This window comes from Vigna unguiculata, chromosome 3 (genome assembly GCF_037176805.1).
Source record: "Vigna unguiculata cultivar grain cowpea cultivar isolate G323 ecotype 2 chromosome 3, ASM3717680v1, whole genome shotgun sequence".
Taxonomy (NCBI): Eukaryota; Viridiplantae; Streptophyta; class Magnoliopsida; order Fabales; family Fabaceae; genus Vigna; species Vigna unguiculata.
This window is the reverse complement of record NC_140794.1, coordinates 58,169,224-58,186,059: the sequence shown is the minus strand read 5'-3', so window position 1 is coordinate 58,186,059 and position 16,836 is coordinate 58,169,224. Positions and strand designations below refer to the sequence as shown.

The following is a 16,836-nucleotide window of genomic DNA, read 5'->3' as shown; positions in this document are numbered from 1 at the left end:
GCGGAGCCGTGGCTCCTCAAAAATTTTTCGTTTCATTTTTTTATATACTTTATAATTATATTTATATATTATTTGTATTAAAATTTTAAAATTTTTCTTAAAATCTCATGTATAGTTCATTCTCTTTTTTTTTCTCTTCCAGACAACCATCTCTTCTTGATCTCCCCCTTTCTTTTTCAATTTTCATCCTCAATCTCTCTTCCTTCTCAATAAAATTACACTACAGGAAAATTGATGAGATAAGAAACATTTTGAAATGATCAATTTATTCTTTTGAATAAATTTATTTTTACCTTTTTTAAGGACTTTCCTCTTGCATGTGATTAGTTTGTTTAGTGTGTACCATTGAATAATGATAAATATATCTTTCTCTAAATATATGAGAGGTTATAACTTTATATTAGAAAAATTATAATAAAAAGTAAAAAAAAAATTTAAGAGGAAGCCTCGAGATGAAGATGAAAAAATGTATTTACGTCGATTAAACTAAAGAGATTTGATTTGATGAGAATCCAAGAAATAAAGACAAGGAAAAACAATTATATCAAGTTCTAAAGTTATATATAATGAATTTGAAAAAATCTAATTTGACACCCTTGAATGTTTTGTCCAAGTTCTGCCACTAATGGTGATCTATTTACGTTGAGAGGAAGGTGATTTCTGGAAACACAAGTGTCTTTCTACATGCATTGGTGGGTAGAAGTTAGCTTTTAAATGTTGAATAGTTTACTGAAAAAACACAGTTGTCCTCCTATAGGTATTGGTGGTGGTAGAGGTTGGCTTTTAAATATTGAATGCTTTATTTTAAAATGTTCAGAGAGGTTGACAGTTGTCTGTTTATGTTCAGAGGAGGGTGATTCCTAAAAATACAATTGCCCTCCTACATGCATTTGTGGGTAGAAGTTAACTTTTAAATATCAAATAGTTTACTGAAAAACATAGTTGCCCTCCTACATGAATTGGGATGGTAGAGGTTGGGTTTTAAATGTGGATTGTTTTATTTTAAAAGTTAAGAGGTGTTAATGGTGATCTATTTATGTTGAGATGACAGTGATTCCGGGAAACACAATTGCACTCCTACATGCATTGGTGTCAGGTCGGCTCAAGGGTAAAGCGAGTAAAGCATTCGCTTTAGGCCTCAAGGATAAGAATGCATCAAAAACAGTATTTTACTACTAATATTTATCTATTAAATTAATTATAAAATTATGTTTAAGAAAAAAAAGACCTCAATTTTTTTTAATACTAATTAATATACCTCTATTAAATTAATTATAAAATTATGTTTAAGATAAAAAGGGTCTCACGAAAATATTTTACTACTAATATAGATCTATTAAATTAATTATAAGTTTATGTTTGGGAATAAAATTTAATTAAATTAGTATTAATGTATGTTAATTTTTATTGGTAGTAAAAATTGTAATTAGTGGATTAAAACATTCTTTTAGTAAATTATAATTTTGTTTTCAAGAAAGATAATGATTAACTATCTTTTTTCTCTTATAACCAAAATGGATTTTATTTTCTTCTTTTATCTCTCTATGACTTCTCTTACCTCTCCTTCCTTTATTTTCTTCTAATACTTTTTTTTCTAGGATTTTGGTAAATTACATCCTTTAAATCTTGAATCTCATGTTGTTCGTGTGTATCAATTTTTTTATCCTCATTTCTGGTTATTATTTTTTTCTTTCTATTTATGATGTTGTTATTTTTATTCTATTTTGGATTTGTACTAGAATTAGAAATGTGTTTATTTTGCTTAGTTTTGTTTTTAAGTACTTTTAGATTTACGGATTTTAAGAGATTGTCCTCCTACATGCATTGGTGGGTAGAAGTTAGCTTTTAAATATTGAATAGTTTACTGAAAAAATAGAGTTGTCCTCCTACATACATGGTGGTAGAGGTTGTCTTTTAAATATTGAATGTTTTATTTTGAAACATTGAGAAGGGTTGATGGTGGTCTATTTACCTTGAGAGGAGCGTGATTCCTGGTAACCATTTTCAGAGAGCTTGTTTTCAGTGGCGGATCTTGACCAAAATTTTTGGGGGAGCCAAAATAATATATTTAATATTTTTGTCACTAATTTAGTGAAAATTAATACATAATTTAATATAACTATAACTATAAAAGAAATTACACATATCTAAATGATTGTCACTCGTTTTTTCATATTCATAAACTTATCAAATAATTGAATCACAATTCAATTTTTTAGACATTTTTTTTCCAATGTAAATAACCAAAATATTCATTCTCCATTTTACTAATCTACACATATTGATTCAAAAGTCATCACAAGCTTTCATTTCATCATCGTTATGCTTATATGATGAACAACCTTATCGTCTTGTTTTCATCTTTCCTTCTTTTTTATCAATTTCAAAAAATGAATTTATTCTTTTGTTTTTTTATCAATATACCTATCTACCAAATAAGTTTAAGACTAAAAAAATAATTTATCATAATCTAATAAAAAATTGAGAGATATAATTAATAAAAAATATTATGATAATCAAGTCACAATTAAAAACCCTCTATAAAAAATCACATAATACATTATTTGCTCTTCTATATTCATAAAAACTGAATATACAAAAAGGTAATGAGATAAAAAAAACATAGTTAAATATTAAACAAGTATTTCATTACCAAATGAGACAAGAGAACATTACCTTTTTTTTTTCTTTAAGAGTATAAGAGAAGATATGAAAAAATAAGAGCAAAAATAATGAGTTTCTGTTTAATTTTATTTTTTTAGTAACAAAAAGATAAGGTAAGGATGATAGATGAGTACAATATCTGAAAAACTAAAAAAATAATAAGAAAAAAAATAAAATTATTTTAACATTTTTTTTATAAAATTTAATTTTATATTGTACTATTTATTAACATTAAATATTGTACTTTATAAAAAAAATAAAAAAATACTTAATTTAATTTTCATTAATTTTTGGTATACTACTATCTAATTTAAAACAATACAAATAATTTAAAAAATTTAAAACTAAACATAATTTAAAAATTTTTAAATACATATAATTTTAAAAAGCTAAAAATGTTGGGGGTACCGTGGCCCCTGCCCGCTACTACATAGCTCCGCCACTGCTTGTTTTGATTATTCTGTGAATCCAAGTAAGTTTTGTGCTTGTTTTGTTAGACGCGGAGAAATAGATAGTTGAGCTTATATATAAGGATAAACTAGTAATTTTATTTTCTTATAAATTAAACTTTTTTTTTTAATTTATCACATCCATTACATCACTTACTCATTGTCATCAACTTTTCTCTAATTCCTTTTCAAATCTTATCATATTTTTCTTAATTCAAACAATTCAACTTTACTTCATTTTTCCCTTAAAATTCACTTCCTCATATCCACTCTACGAAACAAACACAAACAAAGTGCTACGAACTAGGCCAAATTGACAATTATATATATATATATATATATATATATATATATATATATATATATATATATATATATTTATTGTTGAATATTATTTTAATATTTCAAATTATACATTATTTTTTATAAATTTAAATTTAAAATATATTTTTAAAATGATTTTTTAGTTTGAAAATAGAAAATCAACTACTTTATAAAAAATAAAATATCAAATATTTTTAAATAAATCTTTAAAAAATGATTATAAAAAATAAAAATATTATATATTTTAATAATTATTAGAATCCTCCATCCATACCCGAGGTAAAAGTATTTTAAATTCCATTAAAAGTTTTATAAATATATAAAGATTCCAAAATATTTGTTACCAATATTATCACTTATTCTATTACTATATAGTTTTCTGCATACACTAACTTAGCATCAAAATGTCCTTACAAAAATCACACCCGTGAAAGTGAATCAGGATCGCTTTACAAATACTATACTTCTGAAACCGATATCCATGACCGAAGAAAAATCAAAATCTTTCACACATAAGAATATATTACACTTCATGCCATATCTTCCATAAGCTTTCATTTAATAAAACAATTTATATTTCAGTAATCCAATCTAGCCTAGTGTTACTTAATGAGCATATATGCATAGAGACAATAAATGTGACAGAAAAGGGGCCCAAAGGCATGTGTAACGGGCTTAATTGGGCAACGGAAAACGATTAGATTTAAAAGCAGATCTATAATGCTGGCCAGCCCATCATCCACCTATCACATGATGTGTGTCAGTTCAGTACCTTCCGTACTCTCCTCTTCTGTCACACCTTTTTCGCATTTCATCTTCTTCTTTCTTTTCGCATAGTACTTTTTTTTTCTTTCTCTCAGATTACATTTTTATTGTTAAAAAATATATTTTAACAAATTATTAAGCGCACCTATGTACTTTTATCGTTGACCTAATAATTCATACATAATAAGAATAAAATGCAATCACTTCGATGCTTTATTTTTATTATTTAAATAGTTAAAAGAATTATTGTAAATAATAATTCCGTGCATTTTTCTTTTATCATGAAGGAAGAATATCCTAAATGTCAATCATATTTGAAAGTTAATACATTTCCAACCAAAGATGCATCAATGCATGGATTCTCAAACATATTCATAATTTTGACCATTTTTAACTTATATTACTTGATAATTCAAGCTTCTTCTCTTCTTCTTTTTTTTTTTTTTCAATAAAATTAGTGACACTACCGTACCTATTTTCTTGAACTCATTATTGTTGCCTTATCACAGTTGGGCACAATAAGAAAGATTTTGAGTTAGACAACATGGTTTGGGGACGACTTTCGTACTCTTGTTCCCGTCGAAATCCAACATGCATGTGCTACAACTCATCATTTGGTTCTCATCTTCCCACCACTCAATAATCTAAATAATAATAATATTTTTAAACTTTTTTTTTATAATATGATATAATATAACATCTTTTAAGTGATTTTAAAATATAAAGAAATAAAAAAATAAAAAACTGAAAATCACTTAAAAAATATCACTTATACTAAATTTTACCATGTTTCATTAAGTATAAGTATGTTGTAATAAAACGTATACTTAAACTTCATAAAAAACTGAAATAATTAATATTGGTTGATACATTTAACAGATACTTGCTTTTAATTAAGTGATACTGATAGTTGAAGTCCTAATTAGCATGAAATACACTAAAAAGAAACAACAAAGGAGAAGAACAAAATTTGTTCAATCAAAAACAATTTGATTACATAGGTGAGCCATTATTATAAAACTTAAAAAAATATATTAATGGGAATTATACAATTAATGTACGACAGTGTTTTAAGTACAGTGTTTTGTCCTTCCTCTTTTAAAAAAAAAAAAAGTATACATATACATGGTTTCTTATATATATAGATTGTTTGAGCAACTTTAAGATGGAGAAATGTGATGTAGTTTTGTATTAATTGGTTGATCTTGAATATTTGTTGGTAAGATATAGTATTGTATAGAATAGAAAGATAGAGGGAGTGTTATGTTAGGAGCCATTATTGAAATCACGTTACGTCCAACCATTAATGTTTCCTCATCGTATCTCTTCATCGCGACACGCTTAGGCTGGCACCTCCCTATATCACCAAGCATATCACTCAAACTGTTACATAAATCTTTTTTTCTTGTCATAAATCGATTTAAAAGAATTAAAAGAATGAATTTATGTTATTGGCAGTTTTGAAAATATCGGATTGATTAAAGATAAAATATATTTACAAAATATAAGAAATTCACGAGAGAAAAATTGTTGAAGAAAATATCGATTGTTTCTCTATGAAAGTTAAGTGAGTTAAGTGATTTTTGAACTTTTATGTTCTTAAGTAAAAAGAATTATGAATTATATTTTTACTGATTATTCTAATTTTCTGCTTTGTTAGTGCTTGATGTCAATTCAACATTTTTGTAATTTTTTTTGTCTAAAATTAATCTTTGAAATAATACAAGAGACAATTGTAGCAATGCACCGCATGTATTCTCTTTTTAATATTGTAGAAAAGATTCCTTAATTCTTATTTAATAATTACATGAAAATGACTCAAATTCAAGAGTGTTAGTTAATTAAAAATTATTATGTATGACAATTACTGTTGAATCACATACTGATGCATTAGACAACATTTTAGAACATACCCAAATATTATAAGTGTTTAACTTTCTATCACATAAGTAATAAGGCATGATTTAAATTAAATAATGATGTTGCACATTTAAATTAAAATAAGTCATGATTTAGAAATTTTATATTTTATATTCGATATTATAAACGTTTTTTTAATAAAATAAATTAGTTTTTTTTAATAAAATAAATTAGATTAGATAGAAAAATTCATTCATTCTTAAGAAGTATCAATATAGAATTTTGTTTCTGCCATGAAATGTAAATATGTACGTTTAAGTTATTATTATATGTACATACATTTGTGTGTGCATGTGTCATTATGGAGAGACGGAGGATCATTGAATATCAGGTGCACTTTTTACTGAATTTATACATTAAATAGCTTTCTATAAATGTAATTTCTGACACTTTAAATGTTAAATTATGTAATATTATTTTAATATTAAAGTTATTATTAAATATTATTAAATATATTAAAGGAAAGCTATATCATTGGAATATATGGACAAGGTTAAACTTTTTATATTTTCATCAATCACGGTATTCATGAATTGCAAAATTGTTGATGTGTTTTAATTACATGTTTGCTTTTGAAATTATGAAATCTTGATTTCTTTTAGTTTCAATGTTAGAAGAATTAAGTATGATTTTAGTTTGTGAATTTTGATGTAAAATTAGAGTTTATCTTTATTCGAAACTTTAAAAATTTTGGTCTTCAAATCTTAAAAATGAGTACATGTAGTTATTTTAATTTAATTATGTTAAATTTTATTGACGTGTCAAACACGTTTCATATTAGTATTTGAGTTATTTATACCGTTTGATACATTCTCACTTCAATATCGGTTGAAAAGTGAGTTTTACACGTAAAAAAAAATTAACTTAACTGAGTTAGAATCACTATATTCATTCATCTCTAAAGATTATGGATCAAAATATATTAAAATTTCTGATAAGATTTCAATCTCGTTTCAACATTCAAGACTAAAAATATATTTAATTCATATAAAAACTCGCATTCGTTTAGACACATGTAATTTTTAGAATTATGCTTTTTTTTCTTAACATACGTAAAGAAAATTCTGATATAATTATACTTTCGGTTGATAATGAAAAAAAAAATCACTGGATCTGTAAAAATTGAATTATATAGTTGATATGATCAATACCACGATATTTTATTTCGAGTTGTTCCTGTATTTTTTTTTTCAGCCAAAATCTCCCCCACAAAGTATAATTAACATAATAATTAACATAATGGTGCCTAATTGCATTAATCCATTTGCAAAAGAAAGAAATCAATAGTTAATAATTGAAATGGTGGAAATATTTTCTCATTTCCTATATATTAATGGCAGAGTTATGAGCATGAAAAAGAATCACGTGGCAATGACAAAGTAATTTGGTTGGAGGAAGAATATTCACAAAAAGGAATCGCTTTCTGTAAGTGGAATCGCTTCCGTAGCTCATCAAATCAAAATTCTCGTCCACTTTATCATACTTTACACCTTTTTCATTCACATTTTAAGCACTTATGAAATGATTTAAAGTACAATGCCTCTACGTTTGCTCCAACTCAAGAAAACATGAAAGTGTCATCAACTTTTCCAAAACAAAGTAGCATTGATTTCCGTGTCTTACGTATGCATATAGTGAAAACAAAAAAGAGCTTCATAAGTTATGACATATTTTGAGGTTCAATTCTTGTTGCTATGTTTAATCTGCTTTAGATTGCATCAACGCATCACAGGCCAAAGGGATAAAATAAAAGGCAAACGATGAGAGGTGAAAGTCGGTGTGTATCTGTGAGAGACTTATATTTAGTTAAATCTGGGACAAATTTTTTCTGGTTAAAATTATTATTAAATATATGAAAAAAATATTTTGTTACATTAATTTTACATATTTTTTCTTTTAATTTTTTTAATTCTTTACTTTTATTTTAAAAAGTTATTTAATCCAGACTCAAATAATTTTTAATCATTTTCACCGATTTAGAGTTTTTTTAAATTTTTAAATGGGATGAAAATACGATGACAAAACATTGTTGGAAGTCTTACATCAATTAGAGATAAGTCAATTTCATAATATATAAGTGAAGGTGTAAACTTTATCTTTCAAGCCGATTTTGTGAGGTTGAGTTAGGCTAAAATTTCATTTCTAACATGGTATCACAGTTAAGTTAGACAATTCTAATGAACTTTCTTGGACATTCTGTCCCACCCGCTATCAGTTCGCTAATGGACCACCCATTTTTATACGAGATGTATATACCTCGGCGTGAGAGGGGTGTGTTGGAAGTCTCACATCTCGGACCACCCATTTCTAGACCTTATACGAGATATATATACATCGACGTGAGGGGGTGTGTTGGAAGTCTCACATCGACTAGAGATAAGACAATTTCATACTCATACTATAGAATTGGAGTGCAACTTGGGATGGCGACGGGACGGGGACGGATTTCGCTATCCCATTCTCATCCCGTAGAAAATATTCATCCCCATACCCAAAACTAAATCTAACGGGTATAATCTTGTAGTCATATCTGTACCCATCTTCTTACTACTTCAATATTAATTTTAATTATTTTTTATAAAATAATAGAAAATTATGAAACATAATATTATCAAATATTTAATATTAGGAGGATGGTTGTTTCTTCGATATCAAATACTTTGAAATAAATTATAATTGTTTGCATTTTAGATTAGAATATCAAATAAAATTTCATGAGAACCAAAACATTTATTAAATTTGCAAACATTAATGAAACTAGTTGATAAAATTTTAAAATATTTTTAAAAAAATATAAAAGGAAAATAAATATTCAAATTAAAATATATTTTAAATGTTTGTGTACTTCAATTTTTTAAATTCTAATGAATATCTTTCTAATACAATGACAAAAGTTATAATATATCACTTGATCAAAATAACGCAAAGAACAAATAATAAAGATAATAATAAAATTTTGACATAGATCTTTTGAACTCTAATATATGTTGGATGGTAATAAAAAAAATATTAATAGCAATTACATTAAATTTTTATATTGTAGTAAATAAAAGTTATTTATACAATTATAGTGAAAGAATTACAGTATGGTTGATAAAGAGTTAGAAAATAAAAAATAATTAGATAAAATATATCGAAATAGTATTCTACACGATAAAAATAAACAACAAATAAAAATATTAAAAAATTAACAAATGTGTGTCTTAGAAACAAATTGAGAGACTATTGAAAGAAATCACACAAAGGAAAACAAATGTATCATTAAGGGTACGATAAGATGAAAAATACCTTAGGGATCTAAGAAAACTTTTCAAATATCAACATATATACTCAATGATTAAGAAATAACAAAAATTGTTTTGGCGAAACAAAAGAGTCGATGATTCCTCATACACATACTCATACCCAATCAATGCAGGGATTCCTGTCAAAACAAGAGCGGGTTCGGACAATACTCATAGAGACGAGTTTATTTGTCATCTCTAGGTGCAACTCTCACCCACATGAACTAAAGATAAGATAATTTCATACTATATAAATGAAGTATAAACCTTATCTTACAAACCAATTTTACGGAGTTAAATTAAGTTTAAACTCCACTTATGCAAATTTGTTGGTCGTAAAGAACCAGAAATCAATCAAATCAGTAACATCGTTGTATGCATGGCTTGAGATTTAAGTCAGCAATGCCAAAACATGAATTTGTACGCATCGAAGGTTTGACCTACTAAAAAACTATATGATGTTTGAAAAGTGAGGGATCTCATACTAACTTTGTCTAGTATTCATTGATTGTCATGTTGACATTTTTGCATGGGTTTTCACTGTGATACCTAATATCTAAATCTTAGGTTTTGTTTGAGTTACCACCATTGAAGAGGTTTGAAGAAAAGAGAATAGTATTTATGAAGGCTTCAACCACTTATCCATATGTAATGAATTTGTGATGCGGGAGTTTAGCTAGTTGGCGAGGCAAGTAGCTGAAGGTGAGTTATAACAGTAGGTCCACTATTTAAATCACTATAACATCTTCCTATTCTTAATTTATGCTGCTTGCCTACACTAACAATATTAGGTATCATATTTCCATTTATAAGTTTTATTTTTAAAACCAACTTCGATATATGTGCATTTTTTTTTTTTAGATATATAAAGTGAAATATATTAACACAACCTCTAAAAAAAATGAAATATATTATCTATACTAATGAAATATATTATTTAAGGAGGATTCCCTTTCCTAATGATGATATTATGAATGCTAACCGTCAACAATTACAGAAATAAAAAAGTTATTTTTCTGATCCGTCTACTTTCGGGAAAAAATAACTTTAAAAAAAACACGTAAAAAAGAAAATACAGAAGAAGGACCATCCTGTATGGACCGTTTGGGCTTTGCTTACTGGGCTTATTCTTGTTGCAACAGCCTTTTTCTTTATCTCAGCGATAAAAAAAATTAAGATAAATCTTTATCTGAAGCAAAGTTTGAAAAACCCGTCCAACAGTAATGTCTGATTAAAAAATTGAATTCGCTAAATAAATATCTCTCCATGCAATGCAACCACAGATTATTTGGAAAATAAAAGTTAAAAACTAACATTAAAACAACCTTTTTTTTTTCTCTTAGGGTTGGGCATGTCAGAAATCTAATGATATTTATGGTCACTCCAGGTTAGGGTTTTCACATTTCCATTTTTCATTTTCCTTCGCATTTCATTGAAAAGTTTTTCCATTAATATTTCTAAAAATTATAATTTATAATTAAAGAATACATAAATTAAAAATAAGAGTTTAAAAAACTATATAAAATAAATTATTTAAACTAATTTTATTTTATAGAGAATTTTTTAAATTTTATTTCTAGAACTTTCTGAAGAATTTTGTTCAAACAAATATATTATGTACTGGTGTGCATTAAAAATTTTCGTTAAGATATTTGGTTCGTAAAGACTTTCAATTTCATATTTCGTTGATTTTAAATTAAAAAATATTGTTATTTAAATGATTATCATGCTTGATTTGAATTTTTTTTTTCTATTTGTTTATATTTTTCATTTGTAGGTCGCAGGTTAGTCTGTGGGCTGGCAAGGTAAGTTTACGGGCCTTTTAAAGCTTACCCATTTGTTTATGTTACGGTACAGTTTGGGCCTAAACAAGGGAGTAGTTAGCTTGTATGCCCAATTTTGACAGAGCTTACAACATCTTTCTCAGTATATTTTAAAAAGAAAAATAATTTTTTAACAATTAAATTTTAACAAAAAAAAATTATAATCTAATATGACATTTTTTAAGTGATTTCTTATTTTCCAATACTTACTTTTCTATATTTCAGAATCACTAATAAGATGTCATTCCAGATTGAAAGAAAAAAATATCAAAATTTAATTATGAAAATATCATTGTTCATTTTGAGAATTTGAGAAATTGGTAGTTGGAACACCCTACTGTCATAATTTTTCCATAACTTAATGAAATATTAGGACATACAAGAAGTATCCTTGATGCCAAATCTATAACCTACAAAATTTATTTTTAAAACAAACAATTTTGATTGTTAAGATATCATTTTATTGTTTTGAAAAAAAAAATATGACAAGCGATATTAGTGTCAAACTGAGACTAAAGAACTTATGTGTATTGGTTAATAATTAATGCATCTAAAGAAAAGTACATGAACGAAAAAAAAATCAGAGACAGTAATAGGAGAAATGTATTTGAATTTATTAAAATGCATCACAGTTTTATATACATAAAAATTAAACAATAAAAAAAAATCGGGCACAGGATATCTATGTTTTTGTAGGACAAATTTGAATTGCTTTTACAGACACTTCACATTCTGGGATATTGACAGCGCCATGGAGACAAACACCCGACACAAAATAAGTTAGATAAATAACATTTACCAATGAAATTATGGAACACGAACAGGGGGACAAAGATATACAAAGAACATGTGATGTGACATGTTTAGGACAACAACCAACACGTGCTCCTGCAACTTGTGCAAACAATCTATCAAACAACTTAACTATGCTTCAAGCTTCATCCATCTAACACCCTATCCAACTCAAAAATCCAAACAACCCAAATCTCTATACTTCAAAACTCTCTTGCTTTCAAGGAGAATGAAATAATTGCTCGCTCAAACCACCACAGCTTGACCACTAATACCGTCATGAAGCTGAAGTGACCCATCCTTCATCAAATTTATGCTCAAGCTCTTGAATCTCTCCCTTGAATACTGTCTCGATGCTTTTCTCCAATCGGTCCCAGTTTTCATCATCGCTACAAACTCTTCGTAACTGATGCGACCATCCTGTGTAAACACAAAATTATAAATGTAGGACTACAGCTTGTAACATCATTGTTCTCAACTCAATGAACAAATATTAAGAAAAAATCAAACCTTGTCAGTGTCAACTTCACGCATAATGTCATTCAATACAGCAGTGTCGTTTTCTCCTGACTCATCCACCAATGCTGTCTCAAGCTCCCCAAACTCAATATAGCCACTCCCGTCTTTGTCAAAAAACATAAATGCTTTTCGAAAATGCTCATCATTCTCCATTCTTTGCAAGTGAATTGTCACGGCTACAAACTCTCCGTAGTCAAGTACTCCATTCCCATCAACATCGGCCTAAACAATTGACAGAATAGAAAACATCCTCGAATCACAAATTTATTATTGCAAATCAACATTCCGATTCAAAAGTCCGGAAATGACAATTCAATTAAAATTTAGTCTATCCTTTTATAGATTGCCAAGAAATCATGCAACAGAAAACGGTTTCAAAGAGCTCAATTAGATCAGTAACTAAATAATCCATCGCAATGACATTCTAAGAAGTGGAATTATACTGAGAAATAGCAATATAGATAGTATACACAAAAGCTTACCACATCCATCAGCATCTTAATCTCAGGTTCAGCCAATTGTGAACCAACCTTCCGCAACCCAGCCTTCAGTTCCTCGTATGTTACTTTCCCATCTTTGTCGGTATCCATCAATGTAAACATGTCTTTGATGATTTCTACCTCTTCAACAGATAAGTGCTCTGCAATTACCTATACCATTCATCCAAAGAAACACAAATCACCACCATTCCAACTTCCTTATACTTCCAATACATACCAAACTTGAGTTAACAATTATGAACAGACTGAAACAGATGCTAACCCGAAGTGCTCTCTTTTTGAATCTATTCATGACAGAGAACTGCTTAAGCCTCGTCCTCACAATGTCTCCTAACGGAACATTTGAAGCTTTCTTTGCATTTTGCAACCAGGGATGTTCTGCAAACATATTTAAGGACGGTAAACATTTAGCAGCATAACTTTCCAAGTAATTCTTTTAGAATCAAATAAGCACCAAATTCTTATTTTCTTTTAGGAGAGGGCAATGGAAGAAAGGGTCCAGAAGAGAATGAGAATACTCTTATGGAACAAAAACAAAAGAACAACGTACATGGAAATTTTGAGCAGCCTAAACATTCTGATCCCATCTTGCTTCACAAACCATAAAGTACTTACCAAGCACCTGTTCAGCCGTCAAGCGCTTCTTGGGGTCAGGCTCCAACATTTGGCGCACAAGGCTCTTAGCACTGTCCGAAATCTGAGGCCACGGTTCTCTCTTGAAGTCAATCACTCCCCTCAAAATCGCCAGAGCCACCCCTCGTTCGTCCTCTACACCAAACCAAAACATTTCAACAAAATTCAAACACACAAACACAAACACAACACCAAATTAACAAACAACATTTGTCGATAAGAAAAGAAAAAACAACACACACCTGCCCAAAACGGAGGAACCCCACACAACAAAATATAAAGAATAACCCCAGCACTCCACACATCCACTTCTGGCCCATAATTCCTCTTCAATACCTCTGGTGCCATGTAGTAAGGACTCCCCACAATCTCAGAAAATCTCTCCCCTGTCCATTCATTCAAAACAAAACATCAGCACACTTCACCCAACCCAACTAAAAAAATCAACTCACACGTGAACCACGCAACTTAGTTACCAACATCGACTTCAAATCTTAAACATGAAGCTGTTTTTAATACCCATTCACTCGCGTACCAGGTTTGAAAAACACGGAGAGACCGAAATCAATGGCTTTGAGTACAGAATTCTCCTTCTTATTCGCAAAGAGGAAATTCTCGGGCTTAAGGTCTCGATGCATGACGCCATTGGCGTGACACATTCTGACGACCTCGGCAATGGTTCTGGCCACGTGCGCGGCCGCACGCTCGCTGTAGTGGCCACGTGCGACGATCCGGTCAAAGAGTTCGCCACCGGCACAGAGCTCCATGACGAGGTGAACGTTCTCCTGGTCCTCGTAACTGGCTTTGAGCTTGACGACGTTGGCGTGGTCCGGCAGCGTGGACATGATGGCGACCTCGCGCCGCACGTCCTCCACGTCGACGGCGGTCCTGAGCTTGCGCTTGGAGATGGACTTGCAGGCCAGCTCCTGCTTCGTCTCCCGGTCCGTGCACAGATACGTTATCCCGAACTCCCCCCGACCTAGCTCCCGACCTATCACGTACTTGTCCCCGATGAGGCTCCGTGACGTCACGTCCTTCAGCACGCGGATCGGAACCCCCGAACGGAGCGCCTCCTCCGCGTAAGGGTTGGGCTTCGTTTTCTTCTTCCTCACGCGGTTCGACTCTGCCACATCATCTCTCACGCACGCGTTGCAGTTCCCCATGTCTCCGGCTAACTGAAACGGAAAAAAAGCAGAAGGTGGAAGATGACGAAAACAACGATGATGATGATGATGGTGAGTTGGAAGAAAAGTGGAGTTTTATTTCACTTGGAAAGTGTTTGACTCTGAGAACCTTATTTGACTCTGATATGGCATTTATTGGTTTTAACAAAATTAAATCATTCTCTTAGTTGTTTTAAGGATTGGTTCCACATTATGGATAAACAGTATACGCCGCAGGTTGTCGTAATTCATTTCTTACTTTCCAAACATGGAAATCAACCGTCTTTGATTTCTAGTTCAATTACTTCTCTCAAATTTAAATACATTCAATCATTTTTTTTTTAATTGAGCAGAAAAATTGGGAGAGCAATGTTTGCTGGATTATCATGGATCATTGCGTGGGGCAATGACACTTGGAAAATGTTTTTTTATTATTTATATTTTAATTTATAAAGTATAAAGTGTATGATGGGTTAGGCTGGGATGGGACCTATTATTGCCTTTTGGCTGGTTGGGGCCTCTGCGTCACACTTTTTAGATACAATGTTGTTCTTTTTTTTTTTCAAATTTCACATGCTAATTTATTAATCATGTTATGATAAAGTGTTATAAAAAAATACTTACCGTTTATTTTATTTGCTGTGGTAACAAAATGTTTAGTTACAAGTAACATGGGTTGATGCAATCATATAGTTTGCATTTGGTTTAACGTTTGAAGATTAAATTCAAGTTTATTTTGTATAAAAAAGTTGACAAATTTTTGTTCTGTTTTCATTCGATCCAACTTAATTCGTTGGATTGGTTAGCTTGAAGTTTACATAAAAAAATGAGTGATATAAATAAACATTGCAACACCTATCACGCTTACACACTAATTTTGTGACTTGGTCCTGGTCTTTTCTTTCTCCCAACGTCATTGCATATTCTTTAGGGCAACCATTGAAAATCTTGTATTAATTGTCACGACAACAATTGATTCTTCAGTGATATTTAAACAAAACAACCAAATGCTTCCAACTGATGTTTGTTATTGACAAGGTCAATATCTCAACGTTAATTAAAATCCAAAAGGTTTGTTCTAATTGCATTTTATAAAAGCTATGTGACCCACTTGGACAAAAATAATAGTCCTTCTATGCCAAAGTCAACAAATTATGATCACTTGTTTTCCCCTTTCCTATAGAAAAAAAAAAAGAAGGATATGATTAGCTTTTTCTACATCGAAAGGTTATAAAGTGTTGGCTACTGTGTAATAGGCAATGTTTTTCTTCCCTGAAAAGTTATTCCTTTTAAACCTTGTCGACAAATTCTTAATATTCAATTCATACACGGTAAAATGAAGTTCCTATTCTTTATATAGTTTAACCGTTTAAGTAACTTTCTCTCCTGAATTTATAACCAATCACGTCACATTCTTGGTCCACTAGAATAAGAGAAAATACATTAAAAAAAATAATGCATTTCTCTTGAAGAGTTAAATGAAAATTTTAATTGTAGTTTAACTATATGACAATTTTAAAGTACGTTTCACTTGATTTGTCAAAAAAAAGAAAAACACAAGGACAAAAACCAGGGGAACAGAAAAAATATAAAAGGAAATGCACTATTTATTTCCGATGAAATTGAATGATAAAAAATTGGATTTTTTTTATTTAAATAAGTAAAAGAAAAAATAAAATTACACATCTAAGCAAGAACAACGAGAGATATGAAAATTTATCCTCTCATCATTTCTACGTCAAGTAAGTGGAGTATACAACTTTAATGTAATCTCAAAATTTGTTGTGTGAAAAAATGTATATTAAAATAGCATTGTGGTGTGAGAATGTTTGAATGAGATTATGTGTTACCTAACAAATGCACGTTGAATAATGATGTGGAGAACCCATATTTTTAATCTATGAACTTTCATGCCTCTCTACTTTTCAAGTTACACCAAAAGTAGCCTAAAACCCCATGTTACACCATCATTGTGTTGGATCATAACATGCATTCAAAAG

General features: G+C 29.6%; 1 protein-coding gene across 1 annotated transcript; it reads right to left on the bottom strand.

The window, feature by feature from the left end:
• Positions 1-11,822: 11,822 nt before the first annotated feature.
• LOC114179601 (calcium-dependent protein kinase 10-like) lies at positions 11,823-15,023 on the bottom strand. The gene is made up of 7 exons (XM_028066007.2): positions 14,209-15,023; positions 13,916-14,059; positions 13,656-13,808; positions 13,303-13,418; positions 13,023-13,190; positions 12,532-12,762; positions 11,823-12,441 (listed from the first exon to the last, which is right to left on the bottom strand). Exons 1-7 carry the CDS (start codon positions 14,834-14,836, stop codon positions 12,268-12,270), a joined length of 1,614 nt encoding a protein of 537 aa, XP_027921808.1. The 5' UTR covers positions 14,837-15,023; the 3' UTR covers positions 11,823-12,267.
• Positions 15,024-16,836: the final 1,813 nt, after the last annotated feature.

Coding starts and splice junctions, on each gene's coding strand:
- LOC114179601 (XM_028066007.2), bottom strand. CDS start 14,836: ATGGGGAACTGCAACGCGTGCGTGAGAGATGATGTGGCAGAGTCGAAC. Junction 13,809..13,915: donor GGTTCCTCCGTTTTGGGCAG/GTGTGTGTTGTT, acceptor GGTTTGGTGTAG/AGGACGAACGAGGGGTGGCT. Junction 12,442..12,531: donor GTGAAGTTGACACTGACAAG/GTTTGATTTTTT, acceptor GTGTTTACACAG/GATGGTCGCATCAGTTACGA.